This window comes from Cyanistes caeruleus, chromosome 5 (genome assembly GCF_971803275.1).
Source record: "Cyanistes caeruleus chromosome 5, bCyaCae1.hap1.1, whole genome shotgun sequence".
In the NCBI taxonomy this organism is placed as follows: Eukaryota; Metazoa; Chordata; class Aves; order Passeriformes; family Paridae; genus Cyanistes; species Cyanistes caeruleus.
This window is the reverse complement of record NC_141705.1, coordinates 76,482,238-76,505,312: the sequence shown is the minus strand read 5'-3', so window position 1 is coordinate 76,505,312 and position 23,075 is coordinate 76,482,238. Positions and strand designations below refer to the sequence as shown.

At 38.4% G+C, this 23,075-nt stretch overlaps 1 protein-coding gene and 1 long non-coding RNA gene across 7 annotated transcripts; one reads left to right on the top strand and one right to left on the bottom strand.

Annotated features, from left to right (window-relative positions):
• Window positions 1–121: 121 nt before the first annotated feature.
• Window positions 122–18,624, top strand: ABHD18 (abhydrolase domain containing 18). Of its 5 annotated transcripts, none has more exons than XM_086890514.1 (14): window positions 122–369; window positions 2,401–2,546; window positions 3,385–3,493; window positions 6,082–6,166; window positions 6,509–6,609; window positions 8,320–8,398; window positions 8,486–8,572; window positions 9,071–9,096; window positions 10,950–11,088; window positions 12,845–12,934; window positions 13,206–13,307; window positions 14,200–14,578; window positions 16,608–16,770; window positions 17,407–18,624. In XM_086890514.1, exons 3-14 carry the CDS (start codon window positions 3,402–3,404, stop codon window positions 17,456–17,458), a joined length of 1,395 nt encoding a protein of 464 aa, XP_086746640.1. In that variant the 5' UTR covers window positions 122–369; window positions 2,401–2,546; window positions 3,385–3,401; the 3' UTR covers window positions 17,459–18,624. The 5 variants fall into 5 exon arrangements, with proteins under 5 accessions (XP_086746640.1, XP_086746641.1, XP_086746642.1 ...); XM_086890515.1 differs by having other exon boundaries at window positions 223–376; XM_086890516.1 differs by lacking the exons at window positions 122–369; window positions 2,401–2,546; window positions 3,385–3,493; window positions 6,082–6,166; window positions 6,509–6,609 and adding an exon at window positions 7,965–8,063.
• Window positions 17,260–23,072, bottom strand: LOC147653269 (uncharacterized). 2 transcript variants are annotated; one of them, XR_015287286.1, is made up of 4 exons: window positions 22,809–23,072; window positions 20,699–22,340; window positions 20,240–20,365; window positions 17,260–17,651 (listed from the first exon to the last, which is right to left on the bottom strand). It is a non-coding gene; the product is annotated as an uncharacterized LOC147653269 (long non-coding RNA). The 2 variants fall into 2 exon arrangements; XR_015287285.1 differs by lacking the exon at window positions 22,809–23,072 and having other exon boundaries at window positions 20,699–22,802.
• Window positions 23,073–23,075: the final 3 nt, after the last annotated feature.

The window sequence follows — 23,075 nt, the reverse complement described above, 5'->3', positions numbered from 1 at the left end:
TCGCGCGCGCTACCGCCCGTCCGCCGCTGGGGGGCGCTGCCGGCCGGGTCCGAGCGGAGCGGCGCGAGCGACGCGGAGGGGCGGGGCAAGGCGGGGCGGGTCACGCGCGCGGCGGGGCGGGGGGGGGGGCGGGGTTGATCTCTTCCCGCGCGCGCGCGAGCGCGCCCCACGCTTGAGCGCCCCGCGCGCGCGCACGCGCGCTCGCACGCGCGCTCGCCAGGTCCGCGCGCGTGAGGCGCGTCCCGTCCCGTCCCATCCGTCCCGTCCCGCCCTTCGCCCTCCCCTCCTCCTCCTCTTCCTCCTCCTCTTCTTCCTCCGCTTCCCGCTCCTGCCCTCCCATGTGGTGCCTCAGCACCGGCAGCGCTTCGGGTGAGCGGTGGGTGACCTTCGTGGGCCGGGCCGGGCCGAGGGTGGCCGTGGCGCCCGCTCAGGCAGCGGCGGTGGCGCTGCCAGAGCTGCTCCCCCTCACGGCATTGCCCGGGGCCGGGCTCGGGGCGCCGGGGGGAGCTGAGGGGGGTCGGAGGGGCCGCGGTGGCCGTGTCCTGCATGGGGGGCTGTTCCTGCTGGGGCAGCGCCGGGTCCCGCTGGGGCGGGCTTGGAGCGGGGGATGGCAGAGATTTGGGATCGGGGGTCCCACCTGCCCCCTGCGAGTGGTCGGGTCAGGTTTGCAGGGAGCTGCTCACAGCCCTGCTTTAGGCCCCGTTGTTTATCCTCCGGCTCCTGCGTGTCCATCCCGTTTTGTGGAGTGGTTGTGGGGCTTGTGTCTGCCTTGCCGTCACTTCTTTGTGATTTCTTTGATTTCTAAGCAGCCGTATCTTCTATCAGAAAAGGAACTGGCATTAATTTAAGGGAGGGTTTTTAAATAGAGAGGGAGGGTAGGGAAGTTGACAACTCCGCCTTCTAAAACAGAGCCTCCGTGTTTTTTTCAGGTTGGCTGCTGGGTGGGAGCTTTTTCTTATCCATGTATAGAATAGACTCTACACTGTGGACCTTGAGTGAAGGTCTCGTGTACTTTCCAGGGGTGTTTTTCTTGTAACTGAAGCTGTTTGCACGGATAAAAAGCAATCGCTGACCTTTTATGTGTTGGATTTTGAATGAATTAATATATCTGATTCTGTTTCTTCTTAGCGTGCTTTTGTATCTGCTTGCAGTTTCCATTCACAAGTCCCGTTATGTAAAACTTTCAGTGTTAACAATGTATTCATTCAGGGTTCATAACACAGATCCTGCCTCTTGGGCCACACAGCTCCACAGCATCGTTATCAGGTCACTGCTTCCTGCTGACCTGTCTCACAGTGAGATAGGGATTGTGGCATGTATGCTGTCAAGTGGAGGAAATCAAGTTTCATTCCGAAACCGCCTTTCCTGATTCTTTCATGCATTTCAAATCCTCGCTGCTGAAATACTCCTGTTAAAAAATAAATAACCCTAAATAAAACTTCAGCCTCCAGCACTTGGATTTGCCTTTGCTGGCAGTAAAGTGTTTGTAATTGTCTTGTCATGTAGGCATGGATGGGCAGTGACTGAAGCATGTCCTGCTGTTTTGTTAAAGAGATTCAGTAGGGGCCATTCTCCCAAATTTTTTATCTCAGTGATATTTCTGAGAAGTTCTATGCAGCATGCTTCACATACTAGGAATGTTTTTTAAAAAATTTATTTTAGTGTTTCCTATACTCTTTCCAGTAGTGCTTTTATCTTGATTCTGATTAATTGAAATATCCCGAGTTATTTCAGAGTCTCTATTCCATCAATGAAGCAGAAGAGAGGATGAGACAACACTTTTACTTCAATCAATATTACATTAAAATATAATGTCCTTGCCTAGAAAGTTGTTTTGGCACTCCCTTGGTGTAGCAGAGTGCTTGTCAGGCCAGACTTTGGACTAAAAGCAAAATCTACATCTTCATGTTTTTAAAATAAAGCATCCCCACTATGACTTTCTGCTCATTTAATGTATTTATTTTTACCCTGTAGTGGCTGAACCATCTTAGAGTCATCATGGCTTTCTAGCATGCTTGTTCTAAAATTCAAGTGTCTATAACTTCTGTTTTGATAGTAATTTATTCTAGGTGTTAAAGAGTTCCCCTTTATTTTTGTGTACTGATTCTTAAATACTGGCTTTCTAGAAGTGTACATGAATGTTTTTGTTAATCTGACCACAATTTTGACTTGTTATAGTCAAACAAGTTTCTTTTTAAAAATGGCCATATTGGAGTGTGGCAGAAAAAGTGTTTTTGGATGAAATTGAAATTTAAAAAAACCCATTAATTAAATTGCACTATTTTGAAGTATGATGAGATTATTGAGCACATTTAGTATGGAGGGATTGAAAATGCTAGAAAATGCCTGAAGTAAATTTACTAACCAAGTGTTTGATAATTAAATCTGTTATTTTCTTAGGTATACACAGATCCTGGACTATATTTTTAATTGAGTAACCTGTATCCTGCTAACCAAGAAACCAGATCTAAATTCTCCTTTCTAGTATTTGGTTGTTGTTTTCTTCCTCATTGGAAGGGCTCAGCAGTGGCTCTCTCTTCACTTCAGTAAGTGTTGCTTTGAAAATAATACTCAGCTTGCCTAAAATCTCATTAGATTTAGCTCTATTTGAGCTGGTGTATTTGTTGAAAGAGAAATGATCCTGGCAAGGATTTTGGGGGTGTGGTTTCTTTCCAGAAAGGAGTGGGAGAAGCATCACTTTGAAAACTGTAAGAAATAGCAGAATTGGAAAGGAACAGATAAAATTATGTTTAGGATATATGTTTAATACACCAATGAAGGCAAGATTACAAAAATAAGCTTTCTCTGTGACAGTGACTGGGATGACATTCTTTCCCTCTTCCTCCCTTCTTCCTCCTTCACTCTCACTCCTTCTCTCTCTCATTCTCTCCATTAAGAAGGTGAAGAGATGAAGTCTTCTAGTGGTTTAAACTCAAACATTGTTTCAAGCTTCCATTCTGAGGTGTGTTTTTGACAGCCCACATTCTCTGAAGAGTTTTGCCATGGCAGCTCTGTTGAGAGGACAGAGATCAGCGCTACTACTCTTTGTTTGATCAGTGCAAGTAAAGTGCAGTTAGGACTGATTGAAGATGTAGTTTGGATGTAGCCCTGATGTGCCTCTTTCAGCTGGCTTATCATCAGTGGTGTAATGAATATCTGGTTTTAATTAGCATTTTAAATTCCTACATGTTGTATCAACTGCCTTTATATTTTGCTTAAAATGAAGAGTTGACCTGAATAGCAAGGTTAATTTTCTTGGAATACATTAGATGGCTTTTCCTTAATGCAGAAATCAGAACAAGAAACCACTTTGTGTTAAAATCAATGAATTTGCCACTCTCCCAGACTTTAACTGCCTTGTTTTTACCTCTGCTTTTTCCCTAGATGACAGTGTGCTGCTAATGGGTGTAAGTAAATTAGATGTCTTGTACCGAAAGCTTCTCCTCACTAAACTTTTCATCAGAGGATGGGGAAAGCCTGAGGATCTGAAAAGGTGACTTGTTAAAAAGTAAAAGCATAAATGATATGTTACATTAAAAGAAAAAAACAACCCTTGAAGTAGCAACAGTAATTGCTATCTTGTATTTAAAATATAAAAAGTGTTTAAATTGGTTCTATTTAAGAAATCATATGTTTCTATACCAAGGGAGTAACAGAATTTAAAAGAAGTCTTAAAAGGATTTCAAATTTTTTTTTCTAAGAGGCCTTTCTTGAGAGAATGCCTGAGTTTCCAACTATATTTTTACTTGTGCTTTTTTGATGGCATACGTCAAGCAGCATCTCTGGAAGTGTTTTCTAAAAACAAAACTTGATGAATTTCTGGAGAATTGTTTCTGTTTAACATGTTTAACATGCTATCTTTCTGTAACTTCCTAATTAGTTTTGAAAGTGTAAGATTTAATCACAAGTTTCTCTCACAGCCCAAAGTAGTAAACTCTTTCTTTTTAGATGTCTTGAAAATTAAAAAAAAAAAAAATAAAAAAAAAAAATATATATATATATATTTGTTTTTAAGCATTTGATTATTTTTTTATTAATTACTATTGAGATTAATACCTGGAAGCTGAGCACTTAGATTTCTTCAGTATAAAATTGAAATGACTATATATATTCTGTATTGTGCAGTATTTAAATAGGAAATGATAAACCTGCATTTAATAAGCTCACTCTTATGTATATGAAAATCAATAAAGAAAACTTGGAAAACTACTGAAATAAAATTTTGTGCACTGGATAGCAGTAGAGTTTTATGGGAGCTTGTTTATTTGGTTTTTAAGTCCATATGAAAGATCTGATCTGGAAATGGCACTTGGATTGCTTTGTGTGTCTGTCTTCAGTTGATTTTTTCTCTTAAGTAGCAGACTTTCCTGTAAAATGAGAATGTTGGCTTTGATTGGAATAGCCAAAAATGGTGGGGTGTGTTTTGATTGCAGCATTTCTGTATTCTATTCCATGTGTATATACAAAATGTGATATTTTAATGTTATCAAAACCCTCTCTTTTAAAAACCTTTGGGTTCTTGGTGAGACACAGTGAAGTTTCAGTGTCCCATTTCCCTCCAGTGCAAGTGGTGTCTTCATACAGGGAGCCTCTGACTGCTCACCAGTGCAAGGCTTGCCTGGGCTCTGGAGGGTGATCACACCCACACAAAATGGCACTAAGGTTGTGTTGCTGGTGGTAACAGAGATACCAGCTACAGTTCCTCCTTCTTCATTCAGGGAAAAAAAAACCCTCTCCCACCAGATCAAAAGTGGTGGGGAAAGCAGGAGGCAAGCTTGCTGGTCTGCAAAGGGGGAGAAAGTTTTGTTCTGTGTGTTGCCCCTGACTGGATGAAGATGAGTTGTTCCCCAGCAGCCTGGCTTCACCTGTATGAAGAAGGAAGAATACTACCTCCTCCTGACTCCTCACACTGGCTTGTGGGAGGAGGGTTTTTATTTTTGTTTGTTAAATCATTGCTGTGAAGCTCCATTATTAAGTTACTAAATGTTTTATACTTCAGGTATTATCTGAGATTGAATGGCAGACTACTCTGTCTAATCTGAAATTTTGTGTACCCCCTTGGTGTGATGAATGTTAATATCCTAACTCTTTGTCCTCAACTCATTAGCAAAGGTTGAAATTCCTCAGTAGAGGCAAGATTTAGCCTTCAGTATCCACCTAACTATAGAAAAAATACATAAATGTAGTATTTTTAGAAGATTTATAGTCAAAACATCTCTGTTTAGCTTACCCTCCATGCTCACATCTTTACCCTTACTTTCTCAGAAATACTTAATTCACTTGCTGTTTTCTATAAGAAAAACAAAGGTTATAAAGTAGAGCTATTCTGCGGTGATAAACTGGATTTTCTTCCATTCTTTGGGTTTTCTGTGGTGTTGGGGAGGTGAACAGGTCATTCCTCTGTACTTTTCACTCAAAACTCTTCTATCTTGTCAGGTAAAGTCTGTATTTATGAGCACAGAAATGAGCAAGTTATGAACTATTTAAGGTTTAAAGGGCCAATTTGAGGGCATCAAGTCAAAATCCCTGTTCAAAACAAAGCTGACTTCTTTGTTTCTTCAAGTCACTTGGCACTTCATTCACTTCAAAGGCACTTCATCCCTTGAGGATGAAGGTCTTTTTTAGTTTCCCTGGGCTATTTTTTCATGTGCTTAACTGTGAAAGCAATCTTTCACTTTGTTCCAGGAGGGATTTCTTACACTGCAGCACACGACCATTGCCTCTTAAGTGTTCATGTCCTTCAGTAATCCTGTCCTCTCACTGTACACCTCTGAGAAGAGTTTTGTTTCAGTTACTCTGTGTAGCTCTGCAGCCCATTTAAGTAACAGAAGAAAGCAACCAGATTTGCCCCTTAGCCTTCTGTTCCCCAGCAAGGTACCTGAGACTTTTTTTTATAACAGAAGCATCCTATGGAAGCTACCACCTACTCTGTGGTGGCCTGATTGATCTGTAAATGCAAATCTGTCTTCATAAGTTTTCTTTGTTTGTGGCTTACTTTAGCTCCTGAAATTTTATAAAAATATGTCTCTTCTTTTTTTTAGATTAAAAGTTGAATCTTCTCTACTTGTTTCCTTTCAACAGAATATTTGAATTCAGAAAGATTATTGGAAACAGGGAAAAATGCCAGACGCTTGTTTCGAAAGATTACCCAGTGTTCATTGACAAGGTACTTATAAGCAAGAGATGATGTGATTTAACTGCATTTATTTTCCTATGGGTATACAGAGGTGAAATAACTTGGTACTTAACACCAGGCCACTTTAATAGGCTACTAGAAGAGAATGGAAGGAAATAGAGACTAAAGCAGTGCCTGTACAGATACTGGTTTTTTTCTTTTTTTCACAGTAGTACAGTAATTGGGCAGTGAGATGTCAAATGTTGAAACTCAAAACTTAGTCTGTGTTATCGAATGTATTTAAAATGGGACAGCATTGCATCTTTCTTTGATTCCTGTAAAAGGTTAAAGATTGACATAATATTTATTTCTATTGTCCCATTTTTTCTGCAGGTTGAGAGGCAATCAGACTGTAAAATCCTCGAGGGGCACTTCATTTCCCCCTTGGCTCATTGTGTCCCAGGTATCCTGCCAGTTGAATCTCTTGTAGCAAGGTAAGAGAAACCGAGAGGTATTTCTGAAATTAGTGCTGCAGAGAAGTAAAGTATTTGTCTGTAAGTAGTTTTATTGTGCAGCTAATTGATTGTAATGCAAACAATCTGTAAAATCTTATTCATGTGATATGTGATAGTTCAATCTATGTATTAAATAAAAAATCCAATACCAAAATATTACTTTTTTGATTTGGTTGGGTGGTGTTTTATTTGTTGTTGTTGTTGTTTTGGTTGTTTTGGGGTTTTTTGGGTATTTTGGTTGCTTTTTTTTGTTTGTTTGTTTGGTTTTTTTTTGTTTTTTAAGCTTAGAAATCATATTGCATAAAGCTGTGGAATACCCTGAGTCTTTTGAATTATTGGTTTATATTTTTCCAAATGAGGGGGATGCTGGAAATAAAAAACAGTAGTTTTTGTTTTATATGTAGCAGGAGAAGCTGTTTATATCAAAGAATATTATGTTGTATTTGAAGGAGCCATTCCATTGAATCCAAAAATCTTGTGTCTGTGATAAAATAGCAAGCTTATTTTATTGTAGCCAGAGAAACTGGTTCTTTTCTTACTTGGCAAACAGGAAAAAAACAAACAACAAAACAACAACAGCAAGCATTCTCACAGAAAGCTGGAGGCTCCCTAATAATGCTGGTTTCACACTAACATTTATTTGCAGATGAGGAGTGGGTTTGCAAAGGGAGCATAATTTCTGTTTGCTTTTAGTTTTGAGCTGAACTGTCATGCTGAATTTTTTTCCCAGACTTTGTTTGTTTAATAGCATAAACAAAAGTTTGTCAGCTCAAGTTGATACGGAAGTTGTAGATTTTGTCAGTAATACTGGTTGGTGTTTTTATATGTGTGCTAAAGCATGTAAAATTAAGGGATGTGAGAAAAAGGCTGATAGTCAAGAAATTAGTTCTGTTCCACCTCTCTACTGGCTAGAGAAAGAAACTGTTAACATTATCAAGCTAATTAGTGCCATACTGGAAAATACAATGTGCTCACTGTTTTCTATGTTCTGTTGTGCTTTGTAGCTAAGTTATGATAATTGTTACTTTGGCCAGTATTGTAACAGGTTCGAAAAGCTGTACAAATTTCCCTCAAGATGGTATGAATGCATTTGCTGAAGTGTAACACTCTCGTAGGTAACAGTGCTCCATCTTGTGGGGAAAATTGTGGTGGCTCAGGAAGGATTTTTTTTTCAGTAGTTTAAACTGTAAATAAGTAGCAGCAGAAGACATTAATTGAATAATGTTGAGTGTATAGAATAATTTCATGGTTTGTATGTTGGGGTTTTGATTTTTTTTTTATTTATTGCTCATCTTAATCTTCAATTTCAGCTGTTGTGCCTTCAGGAGAAAAAATAGCAATGATGCCTAGGAGAGCTGGACATGCTTGTTTAGGCTGCTCTTTATCTGAAGTTGCATTTCTCCACTCTGCAAAGTTTAAATTGTGATGATGAGGTAGTAGTCTTTTTTAGGAACATGATCTTTCATCTTGGCTCCTTTTCTTGTTTGGCCTTTCTTCTGTCCTACTTTCAGATTCCTTTGTTTGCTGAATGTGTTCATGAAAAATAATGTTGCTGAATTGCTGGCAGTTTGCCTGCACGGGTTACAAATAGTTATGTTGTTTTGGTTTTAGTTTTTTAATTAATTTCTCTTGATGCAGCTTGTTAATAGATATTCTTACTCTGCTAAAATAGGTGTTCATTTCTCATAGATTTCAGTTCATCATACCCAGAAGATGGAATGGCAAGCACAGACCTGTGTGCATTCATTTAGCAGGCACTGGAGACCATGTGAGTGTGTAAAATGTAAAATTGTTATGGAGAAATTCAATCATCAAATTTTGTCTTACCTATATTGTCTGTGCACTCTATCTTTAGCACTTCTGGAGAAGACGCACGTTAATGGCGCGGCCGATGATTAAAGAAGCCTGTATGGCTTCCCTGTTGCTAGAAAATCCTTACTATATCCTTTTGTGGAAACACAATAGTTGTTCCTAATGTCCTCTCTGGGAGGCAGAAGAGTTACCACACTCGTAAAATACCAGCTTTCTGGTACCCAGTAGAAGCAAAGGGAGTATGATTGCTATGTGAAACACAATTCTATGGTACCTCAGGTAACTTCTGAGAAACTTGCTCTTATCACTTCAGATTTGGGTGGGTTTTTAAAAAAATGGATCAGTTTTGTTCTGTCATCTTGTATAACAGTATTATTCTGTTTTATTAAATAGGATCTCAATTTACACTTTTTTCCTACCCATATATCTGACAGAAGTAAAATGTTGCAAACTGCATCATTGAAATAGGTTGAATTTAATTAGGTGACAGTTTAAACTTGTGAGTTTAAGTTCTAAATTTCAATTAATTCAAGCTATTTATGCATATTATTTATTTAATCTATTTTTTTTTTAAATGGCCAGTTTTGATAAATCTTTTTAAACTTTCTTTAACTGGAGTCTTTTACATGGCTGTAGAAAACCTAAGGATCAATTGTAAGTATTCCTGTTACATTTATAGATACCAATTTTTTTTTGATACTGCTTTTCTTTTTTTTCTCTTTCAAGCCAAAAGTTGTCTAAACTTTGATAGCTTATTAGGAAAAAAACATTTCAAAAACCACTAGTAACCTGCCAATGTGAAATTATCTACTCTTTGCTAAACTGATTTGGGTGTTGTGTTAGGAGATCTCAGGGATCAGGAAAGTTTGCACAAGATGAACTTGCAGTATGAAGTGAGATGCAAACATCTTGTGTCAGTACAAGCCAGAACTGTTTTATTTTCCTGATTCACAGCTGCATGACAAGTACTGCTGTTATATTTCAATCAGCTCTGAATAATCTTTCCTCAGATAGCGTATTTCCATTATAATTGCTAGTATTTTGCTTTTCTGAGATCTTTTAAGGATCTACAGGCATACAAATAGATCTAGTGTTGATTAGCTGTTAGTCAGGACGTTGTGCAATATTCAGTATTTTATAGGATTTGTTTCTTCAGTCAGTTTCTTAAATTGGAATTTGGAAGCCTAATTAGGCAGTCTTCATTTTTACTTTTTGCATTTTCCAAACCACAGACATATTATCAGAATTAAACAGGATATTGTGTCTGAGGCAAAGCTTTTAGTCTCTCAATATTTCTGAAAGTCCAAATATGAGTTGGAGTTTTAATCCTTTTTAATCCTAACTTGGACATTTAACATGACTAGAAGACACAGGTGTTTTTTGTAAGATTATAGGAAAGTGACAGGAGAAAGCACGTGCTGGAGTACATCCATTGGTAGGTTAATTTCCAGTTATGGGTAATCTGATGCAGAAGAATAAATTAAATAACTGTTCTCAGTTGTTCAGTGTGTCAGGATTGTTTCAAGGCAGGGCAGTGCTCAGTCTAATACCCCAACTCTTGTTGTCACTCTCCAGTACAGGGTTACCCAGTGCCAGTGAAACAGGTGACAGTGTTCAATAAATACAGCAGCTGCAGAAGGCTGAGGAGTCTCACAAAGCTGTAGGAAAGAATTACATTAGGCTGTAAATGCTGCTGTGCAGCAGCTATGTTCATTTCTGTCATTTCTGTGTGACTTCACAGTGAGCTTTGTCCTTGTGCTTCAGAGTGTCACAAATGTGATGGTGGCATGCTGGCTGGAGAGGCCAGGAGCCTTTTGTAACCTGGCTGTGGTACTGAAAATACTCAGTCCCCCTCTCCAGGTTAGAGGTATATTATTTTTAGAGTCACTCTGATGGCTCAGCCAAATAGATCTCTACTTCTTTTGTGTGTCTTCTGTGTTTTAGTGCTTTGCAGTACACCGCCTGAATTTCTCAATACTGTGACAAACTTCCCACATTACAGTTTCAGTCTTACAGTGACACTGATGAGTGCTTCCAAAGCTGACATACTGATTGCTCTTCAAATGTAGTGTGCAATTTTACAATGATGTAAAACAGGTAAATAAGAAAAAAAATATATACTTGTTTCTGCAAACGAGATAGGGTATGCTTAGGACTGTATCATTTTGATTCTATTTCTAAAATGTCTGTGACAACTTCACAGGACAGAATATCGCTACTAATGAGTTGCTAATGTTGGTAATTGTTTCCAAAAGACCAAGCTGTCAGTGATTTTACACTAAAAGCATAGGCAGGTGTCTATTTCTAGTCCTCATTTGTATGAAAAATTACAAGTGCCAGAAAATCTGGGCTTGCTTTTACCTCCTGTTGAATCAACAGGAGTCCAGCTCCAGAATTCTGTGGGATTGTGATGAAGCTGTGTATAAAAGTATGTATAGAATGATAAGAACTGTCAGAGTCTAATCTTAGAAAATAAACCCTCTATTTTCCTTTTCTGGGGAGAAAAGACGGTCATGTTTAAAAAATGTCTCGGACCTGTTTGTGATGGGAGGAGCTCTAATTCTAGAATCGGCAGCTCTTTTGCACTGGCTAGAGAGAGAAGGCTATGGACCACTAGGGATGACTGGAATATCCATGGGAGGACATGTAAGCTTTTATATCTCCTGTTCAGTAATTTTTGTTTTAACTTCTCATTTGATTATATAGCATATGGAAATAATTTGTTTTACAGTGTTGATCTCAGAAGTGCTTTAAAATAAACACTTAGAGTCATGAGAAACAAATTGTTGGCAATTCTCATGTTCTCTTGTGCTGAATTAGTATAATCCTTAATATGTACTGACAAATCATAGAGCCCTTTGTCAGCCATCTCCCAGCAGGCTTAATAAGAATATAAACTTCTCACATAATTGTTTTTTTTTCCACAAGGGTGGGGGGCAGAAATGTTTGCTGAAAGAAAGTCTGCACTGATCGATTGCTAATTCTCCCTCTTTTCCTCTTTTCTTCTTGCTTAAACCTTTGTGTTTTAATGCATTGTGTGAAATACCCCTTCTTTGTAGGCATGTTGTAATTGAGGTGGCTTTTGGTGTCAGTGATCATTGGTACTGATCAGAGATTTCTGTGGTGAGGTGGATAACATTTTCTGTGTGACACTGTGTGTACTCAAACTAAACCTGCAGTGTAGCACTAAGATGCTTGAAAGACTAATATACAGTTAAAATGTTACTGCTTGTGTCTCTGCAGATTATCACAGCTCTGTGAGACACAGGTGCAAAGCTTATTAAAACAACATCCTTTGTTTGTTAGGAGCTCAGTAAATAATCTTGGTAATGGTAGTGTTTCCCAAAAGGAAAATATTCCCCTAAAGCAGAGTTTTATAACTGTAAATGTCATAAATGTACAGAGCACCTTTGGTTTACATCAACATCACCCTGCTGAATCTTTCACAGTTTTTTCATAGAAACTTCTATGAAATAAGTGATATGTGATGTTGATATAGATGTGTTTTACAATGGAAGGTTGTAAGCATTGATTCAGTTCTACTAAAGGGGAGAGAGTTCTACTGGAGAGAATCAGAACATAGACGTGTGGTGTTCTTGTAACTTATTAATAAAAATAATTAAAGTAGAGCAATAGTTCAGTTGCATAAATCCATTTATTAGAACATCTAGAACAGACATGAGGTGTTTCATATTAATAAAATAAAACTTGTCAAGAACATACCATTCAGGGAACTTGTGTACATTGAACTTACTTGCTCTGTTTTTTTCTGGGATAGACAGAATAGTCACAAAAACATGTTCTGAGAACTGTTGCAAAAGTAATAATTCAAACTTAAGGGACAGAAAAAGAGTGTGCTTAACATTGCAAATTACTTCTTCAAATTTTGTTTCCTTTATACAAATTTTGAAAGTATAGAATTTGAAATAGTCCTTCTCATAGATTGCCTCTGTTTTGCCTTGAAATAAACTTGCAAGAGCTTGGTGGAAAGTTATAGAAGTTATAGAAGTTTATGATTTTAAACAATGAATAGCTTGTATCTGTTTCTATAATTATAATTATTATAATAATTAATGATTTGCAAATATAAATAATTGAATTGTAATTGTAATTAATGGAATATTTAGTAAATATTCTATTGGGAACACTTATAACCAAATCCCATTCAACCTTGAAATGAGCAACCTTTCCAGAGAAATGTTTATTTTTTAAGAAATCACTGGAGACCAGATAATAACTTCTAAATAGGTGAAAGTCTATCCAGCTGCCACAGTCTTAAACTCTCTCTAGCACCACAAGTTTCATAAATACCATGTAAACAAAGAATTTGAAGATGAGAGAGTTCTTTTTACCATACTGTGAATCCAGTATCAAAATGTGTAATAAGTGTGTTTGCTTCTAGATGGCTTCACTGGCAGTGACAAACTGGCCTAAACCATTGCCACTGATTCCATGTCTTTCCTGGTCGACAGCCTCTGCAGTCTTCACTACGGTAATTAATAAATTACAAAATACATTTTCTGTTAATATATTAGATTGTAATCAAAAATATATGTTAAAATATTTGGGCTGGCCACAAGGGAGGTGGGATTCCATGTCTATGTTATAATATGTGCTTGTGCTTTGATTGCAATAATTCTGAGGCTGTCCAGGAACACAATTCCACTGAAAAAATCAGGAGAGGAACAGGTCAATTTCCTGTGTGTATCATTATTTTAGAATGACCTCTGGGTTTTACTTGTGTACTGAATTTATCATCTCAGGGTGTGCTGAGTAAGGCAGTGAACTGGAGAGAGCTGGAGAAACAGTATTTTACACAAACTGTGTATGAAGAGGAAATCATTCAAATGCTTGAATATTGTGGAGTAAGTATGGTTTATTCTACCTGTCTGCTAATATTTACATGTGCAAATCTAGCAAATAATGTAACTTCTTCCACTAAAAGTAGACAATTGTTAGCTAGAACATACTGCCACATTGTTTCTTTATGCTTTGATAAATTTAGTCTTTGAAGGAAAAACCTGAGACACAAAAGTAATTATTTTGGTTGCATAATGAGTTTAAAGTGTAGCTCTTGCTACAAGTTTTTCCTTTGATCACACTACAACATGAAACATATTCAATCAAAATTCTGATAAATGCCTTTTTCTTTCCCCTCTAAGATTCTTTTCTTTGTGATTTTTTTTTTTTCTAATACCTCACAGCAGGAGAAGAGGAGCTGGTGTGCAGATAGTTGTTACTTGGGCACTTGCCATTTTTAAGTCACAAACACTCCAGCAACACTGTTGGAGAAGACAAAATGAAAAGAAGAAACATTTTTCAAGATGTTCAGCTTGTGTCTCCCTAGTATTTAGAGACTGTCAGTTTTCCAGTCCTAAACATAACATTAGACCTGGTCACATATGTTCATTTTTCTATTATTATTATTATTAGTAGTAGTAGTAGTAGTAGTATATCATTTAAGTTTAAATGACTGTAATTACAAACTCAGAGTTTAATACAGAAAGAAAAGCAATTGTTTATATCACAAGCTTCTGTATATGTAAGTACATCCTGCAATTTTTTAAACTGACAGAAACGTAGAATGAAATTCTCAAGAGGTTATGATGATCAGGATTTAATTGAAAGACCTGCAAGCTGAAAATAGAAGTGAGCAGTGCTGGTAGTGTCTTTTTTTATTTTAATTATGAGTTCATCTTCAAAATAAAATTAGCCAAATGGTTTAAGGGAGAACCCTTAATTGTTTTCTTTTCTTAGACGGATTCTTTCAAGATGGGACAAGACTTTGTGAAGAACTTCCCCGACAGTGTGGACAGGCTGGCGGACATGGACGTGACTTCCAGAATATTCAGCTTTGAGTCCTTGAATGACTCTGTATCCAAGGAATCTGTTCACAGCTTTGCCACAAATAGAAGTGCTCTAAGTGCCTCTTCAGAAAGACTCTTAATGCAAGATGCTCCTAAAATGCAGTGCATAAATCAAACCTTTTCCACCAGTAGTAGTAGCAATAAAAACTTAACCAGCCCACAAGGACACAGGATAAATACAAGGAGAAGGAGTGACACTTTACAGAGAGAATCCTTAATGTTCATGAAGGGAGTAATGGATGAATGTACCCACGTAGCTAACTTCCCAGGTATGTATCTCTTTGTTTCAATGAGCACTTTGGAAAGCTGAATAAAATACAGTGGGGGGAAAGGTATTTTCTTCCTTCTCCAAGTGTAAAGTTGCTGGCACCTTTGCTGAAATAAGGAATTATTGTGAGCATTATTCCATAGTGTCTATTTACTACTCCATTTCCTAATTGTTTTTCTGTTCCTTCTTGATGGCCAACTAATGACAAAGTCAATTAAAAATTTGCTTCTCTGTATCTTTGCACATTTTTCTCCTCTGCCTTGCTGTGTCTTTTTTCAGATATGAGTTAGTGCAAATTTGTATTATGTAAAGGAAAAAAACGCCTGTGTGATGTGAGTAATACCCAGGTCTAATTAATCTTAATTGATCTGCTAATAAGGTTTTTCAAGCAGAAATCTCATACCGACTTCAGACAGAAGGTAGCCTGCATAGCTGAGCACCAGGCTTGAATGATATTGCCAGTAAAAACATTTTGGGGGTCTTTCTGAGCTGGTGCAGGCTGGTGAATACTGTTTCCCAGGACAGGCATAGCATATAGGGGGAGCTGTAGTCCAGCATTCCTTGGAGTTCAGGACAAACCCTTTCCAGCAATGCAAACAAGTGATTGCTTCCTAGAGCCGCCTTAAAAGGTTCTGCTGGAGTAGGGGCTCGGAATTCCTTTTGTGGCAGTTCATGGTTCGGCTGTGCATGAACCTGCTGAAGCCATCTCCTACAACATGCTTTGACTTCAGACAGCATTGTCGTTTAGTGTCAAAGCTTTCCTGATACTGAGCCCCTGTGCCACCTCATGTCTTACTTCTGTCATTTGGTACTCCATTGGTTCAAGTGTTTTAAATTTAAATAAATGTTAAAAATAAAGGAAACACTCAATAAAAGGAAACTACACTAGTGTAGATTCTTCCACTGCTAGCCAAAGATACTTTGTGATGAAAACCAGTGAAGTGCTTTCCTTAAAGCTTTTTAAGTTATTTCAGTAGACAGGAAGAGCCCTGTAAGTTTTATTCTATGTACAGACTTTCTTGTTTATCTAGACTTATCCAGGTATCACTTAGCTAAGTACTGACCTTTCATGGAACTTAAAAGGATCTGTGTTCCCGATGCACTTGTCAAAGTGATGGAGTCCATTGTGTCAATAGTCTCCCAGGTCTTGTCATTCTCTGGGGGACTTTGCACTCCCTCCCAGAGTATCCTTGGAGTGAGGCCAGAGAGGAGCTTCAGGAAATCTGCCTAATTCTCAGATTTCATGGAAAATTGAATGGAAGACTTGAATTCATCTTGGCATTGCATATTCTCTATATAAGATTTAGTATGAAAGAAGGGAGGGTTTACATTATTTGTGACACCCCACTGGCAGACATCTTGGCTGGTCACTTTTTAACATATCACATATTTTCTTTTTGAAGGGAGAAATGTTCTGTGTTCAACATAATTTTGGTGTTATTTTTCTCAACATCATATTGGTGTTATTCCTGCTAGTAATCTGATTGGTGCAGTTCTGATTATGAGCAATAAATATGTATAACAATATGTTGGGATTTTTATGTTGCAAGTAAACCATGTGGGAAACAAAAAGGGAAGTGAACATAGGCTGTGCTTTCTGACCTCTTGTATCAAAAGTTGTCTTTTTTCCTCCTTGAGGGGAAAAAAATCTATGAAACTTCTATTTTGTTGAATTTCATACTTCTTTTTGCCCAATAAAAAGGATCTCAAAGAACTGACATGAATGCTCTAGAGTTTTGTTGATGAGAGGACAGAGAATTCTCTTGTCAACTTCACAAGTCTTTGAGGCATTTCTGCTCTAGGGGTGAGAAGGATAAGGGTTAGTTTGTTTTTCCAATGATGGCCTCACTATTGTAACATTAAAAACCAGATAAATTCTGGTGGAGACTTTAAAACGTGATTTTATTAAAGCATCAAATAATTTAATTTTTTTTTTTTTGTGAAAATAGCATTTTGACAGCAGAAATCTCTGCTGTTGTGTTTTTATTTCTTACCACAGATGAATGAAGTTTTGCTTTGTTTTCCTTTAGTTCCAGTTGACCCAAGTTTAATCATAGTAGTACAAGCCAAGGAGGATGCGTACATTCCGCGCACCGGCGTGCGCAGCCTCCAGGAGATCTGGCCAGGCTGTGAAATCAGGTATCTGGATGGAGGTCATGTCAGTGCCTACCTCTTCAAACAAGGACTTTTCAGGTAAGGTGAACAGAAAAGTTTAAAATTAAATTTTAGATTTAATAAAAATGAAAACTTGACTGTAAATAAGTAGTACTTTCATGAATTTGTGCCTTAGTAATATTAGGCATTGATTTCCTAAAGACAGTTATGTGAATCTGTTTTATGAGTGCAGTTCTGTAGTTTTCAAAAAGTTAAATACTTGTGCTGTTGATTTTAAAATACAAGGAATTAGCAAGACTATACACGCCATTTAGGAAGTCTAAGGAACAACAAAAAAGAATAGCACTGTATCAGGTTAATGTATGCTAACCAGTAGTTCAGTGCTATTTAAAACAGTTGCTCAAAAATTTCAAGCTACTCATGTCTCTGATGTGTTTGAGTAGAAAACTCCAAATCCATCTCTGTTTTCACTTGCATTAAAGTTGGAAAACTGTCCCACTCATTCCTGAAATGTAAATATATTACTAGATTGAAGTAAGAGATCCCAGAAATAAAGGAAGGAGAAAATACCACCTGATACCGCATTTTTATTGAACTCTGTTTTGAAATTGTGATGATAGCTTTGTAGATATATTCGTAAATATATGGAAAGATGCCACTTACAACTGCCCTTTTCCAAATGACACAAATTCTCTTCTCTTTTCCTGGTTTCAGACAAGCGATTTACGACGCGTTTGACCGCTTCCTCCAGAAATACACCATGTGATCTTTCTAATGCATTCAGACTGATCTCATTTGTAATTCAGCTTACTGGAACTCATGTTTGGAAAACAAGCCTCTTGTAGTGTTGAGCAGATGGTCACTGACTGTTGTAGGTAACAATTACCAGAAGTGGTAAAGTACCAGCATTGCTTTCATTTCAACCCAGTGCCATTCTGACACAGCTGCTTCAGCATTACCTGAGGAAAAAACAACAGCAGCATTTGTCAGTGCATGAGTGGTTCATGTACTTCATGTCCAATCAGATTGTGTGTTCCTTCAATTCTGAATAAATTCTGAATCGTGTGTCAGTAGAAAACAGACCAATCAAGTGTTGGAAGAATGTAAAATGTGCTGTGGGGCTAAGCTGCTCTCTTGTGTTTAGTGTAGTTTTGGTTCGTTCCAGATACCTCGGTTACCTCTTGCTTCCTCATGGCCTTGCTGTTCCTATTGTGTTGTACCGTGGCTTTGCCAGCACTCAGCCTCTCGTGTTTGTCACTGCTTTTCTCTTCAATTATGAATTGAAAATGAGCCTTAGCAGAAGGCTCAGCACCACGTCTTGCAAAGAGAGACTTTGACAATTCAAGGAAAAGTGAGAGAGAGACGTTTTCATTCAATACATCCGTGAAGTTTTTCTGCCACTGAATTAAACCGTGCCATTACAGGAGGATCATGTAGCATTCATCAGCCAGGTTCACAAAACTGGAATAAGTGAAAATCAAGTGTCTGGTAATTAATTGTTTACATTAATTCAGTTGGATAACATAAGCTTTCAGATTTCTTTTTCTTTTATGGAATGATAGATGAAATAGAAATATTATCATTTTACTTTCTAAGCACTGGCTGATTCTAAGCAGTTAAACTGACAGCAGATTATATGGTGCTACAAAGACCTGTTGGAAATACTTCAACAGATGTCCTTTCTAAAGTGCACTCAGCACTGATATGCAAAATACACTTGCACTGTATAATTTAAAAGATACGTGAGACTAAAGGTTATTGAAACAGTTAGTTTTGCTCCTTGTTTTTCAACACTTGTCTTTTTTAATCAGATGGAAAATAAAGAAACTTGGATTTTGAATGCATTTAAGAAAATCCAAAGTCTGTTCTTTCCACTTTTGGGATCAAAAATGCCAACAAATTACAGTAGAATAAAAGGTTGTCATGTACCAACTGTGTGGGTATCTCTCCACATATTTTGTTTTTTTGTGGTACTCTCCTATAACATTCTTTTAAAACCAATTTGCAGAGAAGTTGAAAACTGAAGCACTTCAGTATTTAGTAAAGTCCACAACCAAGATTACTCTGAAACAAAAAGAAAAATCCAGCCATTTCTCAGGATGTGTGACTTCTGCACCTTTCCAACACTTTTGATCTCCATGGTTACTGTAAAGGTTTTTAGCAGGCAGTGTATGGAGCAAACAAAGCCCAGTTTACATATTCTCTTGAATTTTAGTCAGGTACACAGGACTGGTAGCTGAAGAAATCATGGTTCATTTGAAAATCAGGTGTGTTCAGATAAAATGGAAGAGCAGCAATTTTGAATAACCCAAATGATGTAACATACAAATTCACTGAAAACACAGAAGAGGTTCTATTCTGTTGGAAGTTAAATTGCTTCTTTCAAACGGTTTTTCATCATTTCCTTGGACATCGTTGGTTTTGTATACAGGGAACCAGTGTGATGTGACTAGCACATTTAAACACCAAATATTTGGAGGGTTTGAAATGAAATATTATTAAATTTACAAATTTAAAATGGAAGTCTTGACTAGTGTACTAAAAGATTCACAGCGTTTGCAAGCACATTCATCAACTAGGAGTGCTTTACCAGAGCACTGTCCGCTGTTCAGCAGCTTTTGTAGCTCTCACATTTTAAATGTAATTGTGTGCTTTGTGTCCTGCTTCTGTTGCAGCTATGAGAAAGGGAGATAACTGGTGGCAAGGGAAAGGGCTTGAATAAATGCAAGAGAGAAAAGACAGATTTTGTAAAGGCCAGGAGTAAGCACAAAAAAAAATCAACTATGCTACAAAGTATAACATGCCAAAGTAAATATTTTCAAAGCGCACAATACCGGGAATTACACAACTGATGGGAACTCTGCATCCTGAGGTTGGTGTCCCGATGGTATTACTAACAAGGTTTGACTTACCAAAAGGGCACAGAAGGATGTTTAGGCTAATAGCACTCCTGCTGTGAGAGTGTCTTTGGGGACAAACGCTGCTCCTGGTTCTGAGAGTGTCTTTTGGGACAAGCAGCGAAAGACTGGCTTCTGACAAGAATAAGGAATCGCACTTTGCTCAGTAACTGAAGTTGCCAAATGTGAAAGCCCAGTAAGCATTATTTAAGAAATTTCTCAGGTTAGAATAACAAAAAAAAAAAAAAAAAAGAAAAATGAGCTCAGTGGTCTGTTTCTGCCAGTTATCAGACATAGGGAGCTGGTCTGTGAAGGGGGTAGTCTTGCTGTGTATGTGTTTTTAACCCTTGAAAAATCAACTTTTTAAATCATATTTTAAGGTTAAATCCTAAGAAAGTATAAATAATCCATTTTGATGTTAAATGAGAATGTGGTTTTAATCCAGAAGTTGCATGAGAGAAATATTGTAATAAGGTTTCTTCTGTGTAACAGGTAAGCCATTCTGTATGTCTTAAATTTATTGTAAAACTGGCCTTGGTAATTTTTTGGTTTTAAATTTTTTCAATAAAAGTCCTAAAAATGTGTAGGTGTGAGAGTTTGGTTTTTTCCCTCTCTTGTTAACAGGTGTTCAAAATGCATCCCACTGTTACCCTGTAATCCTTTCTGTTCCTACTAGAGCTGTAGCAGGAGGAGAGCAGGTAATCTTCAGGACATGATAAAAGCTTCACACAACAAACACTGGTGCTGCTTTGATGTTTTTCTACGTGCCTAGAAACCTGGTAAAGAAAATAAGCTTGTATCAGCTAATTAAGATACCACCGCGATTCCAGTTTTACACTTGCCAGTGCAGGACATATCTAATAATGGAGCTGTTTCTAATTCTTTCTCCAAGGCAAATAAAACTCCCCAAATAACTCAAAAGGAACCACTCAGGAATATATATATATATATATATATTTTTTTCTTCAGCAAGGATAGATCACTTGTGTTTTATTACTCCAAAAAATCTGCACGAAAGGAAACACTATATAAAGGAATGGAGTCTTGCTGCTTTTTCTTACTTCTTGAATATTTTATTATTTACATTTGCTTCTTGAATTCTTTCTTACCTCTGGAATGTCAAATGCCTGTAATGGAGATACTCTGTAAACAGTAGAAAAGTGAAAATCCTTGGATCCTCAGAATACTACTTTTGCTTGATCGCTGCTAACACTTTGAGGCAGGTTTTTGTTTATCTTAATTGTTTCTGTCTTGTGGGTTTTTTTGGATTTTTTTTTTTTTTTTAAATGTTACTCTGAATTGCAATTGGTTGGGCAGGGGAGTTTCTTTATCTCAGACCGTCAGGTTCCCTGCCAGCATGGCAGTAGTGATAAGTTACACAGTATGGAAAGGAGCCTTTTGTAGCCACGTAATTCCTCCTGAATTTTTACCCTATAGGAGTAAAATGCTGCTATTCCGTGCAGTCCTGGAATTTGCAGTGTTCCTTGGTAGGCTTGGTTGCTTCCACACCAGATAAAACATGAGCATTAAAGCATAAATAAGAGTTGTTCTTCTCTTGTTTTCATTTGGTGTAAATAAGATGCTTTTCCAAACGTGAGCATTCTAAGTACTGTGTTCCCGAAGGAAGGAGAGTTTTGCCTGAGGAGCCTGACTGGCGCTGCTAGACAGTAACAAGGAGGATGATACAAGTGGACAACATGTGAAGGATGATCCTAGCAACTGTAAAAGCTTTTAGTATCCTCTTCAGCCCCACTCCATCCAACAAAGTCTGCAGGAAGCTTCCCCCTGCAGAGTTAGCAAAGCGAATATGGACAAAAACTTCTCAGGCGCCACGTAACTGGCCAACTTCAGTGCTTTTCTGCCCCCCACGTAATTAGCCTTTAATTATTTTCCTGCTTTTTTCCTGCTCTGTTCAGGTTCCTGTGCTGTAGTATTCCTGAAATCCCAGCTGGCCTACTCCTCTGCTTCCTTATCTTCTAAATCTTGTATGGGAAAAAGAGGAAACAAGAGGTTAATCCTCTTCTAACCTGTGACTTAGGTAGGGCCTCTTTACTTTCATATCACTCTTCTGCTTAACTTCAGAGCTTGGGAGACCAAATAAAAGAAAATGGAAACTGTTATAGTATGACTGATTCTCCTTTTTTCAGGAATGTGTGCAGTCAGCACCTCCTTGATTAGTAAATGTATGGCATAAAAAAAAAATCAAATTATTGGTATCAAAGAAAAATGCCTCTATGTTTGAAGACTTGCTGTAATTTTAATCATTCTACCATTTTTTTTGTCTTTATTGATACAAATTTTAAAAGAAAATGCATGTCACTTTCAGTACAAAAAGTGCTTAGAAGCAGAAATTACGTTTTCCTCTACCTATGAAAATTCCTCTAATGTTTGGAACTGAAATCTGCAATTACAGGAATGCGCATTAATGTGGTTTGCTCCTTGCCAGGTAACAATTGTAGCAGATGTTTTAATTCCAAGCCTTCACCACAGCAGGTCATTAATTTCCAAAGATCTTGAACAAAGCAGCAGGCTCCTGGGGTTTGCTTTGAGGTAGGCCCAGACTTCCACCAGCTGATCTCATCTGCTACTACAGGACACACAGTTCCAGAATAATCCTCAAAATGTTTCAGTGCCTGAAGTTTCAGCTGCCGTGGGAATTTGTTGAGTTTTTGGTTGATTTGTGGTGGATTTTTTTCCTGATGAGGAGGTGAAGCTCCACACGATCTCATTAGAGCGGAGAACAACATCACCCTGAATGGAACATATTTTACTGCTGCAAAACCCAGGAAATTCGTTTATTTGTGACACTACTTCGAAACTATTTGACTAACTTTACAGAAGCCTATTTGGGAATTTGCTGAGTTCATTAAAGAACTGTTGGCACTATTTTTTTGGAGCACCTTCTGTAAGAAAGGGAGTAAGACGCGGCTGAGGGATGAATGAAAGAAATGGGAGAGGAGCGGGTGTCTTAAGGTGTAATCAAGGAGAATTGTTGGGAGCACGAGGAGCTGGCAAACAGGGAAAGGAGCAAATAATGTCGCGCTGCCGTGGCTTTCCTCATCCTGTGACCGGAGCGCTTGTGGGATAAGGCGGCGGCAGGAGTGCGGGTACAGCCAGTGAGCGTGGAACGAGCACACGTTTCTACTGGGAGATGATTTCCTGGGGGGTTTTGGCAGCAAGTAGAAAGGCGGAGGAGAGGTGGTGTGATGGCAGAGGTACCTGTCTGTTGGAAGGCTTAAAAGATACGGGATTCCCTCGCTGCTGGGACCTCAAGGATGCTCTCCTGCGCCTGTCGAGCACGTTCTCGAGGCTGCGGCCCGGGGAGTCCCCTTCTCACCAACGAGACGCGCTCACCCTCCTGCTCACCATAGCCAGCCCCTCCCCGCGCCGTGCAGGTGCGGGCGAGGCCTGCAGAGCCGAAATGTCCGAAAGGCCCTGGAAAGCCTCCCGGCCGCGTGAGGTCACGGCGCACGGGAGAGCCCCGGG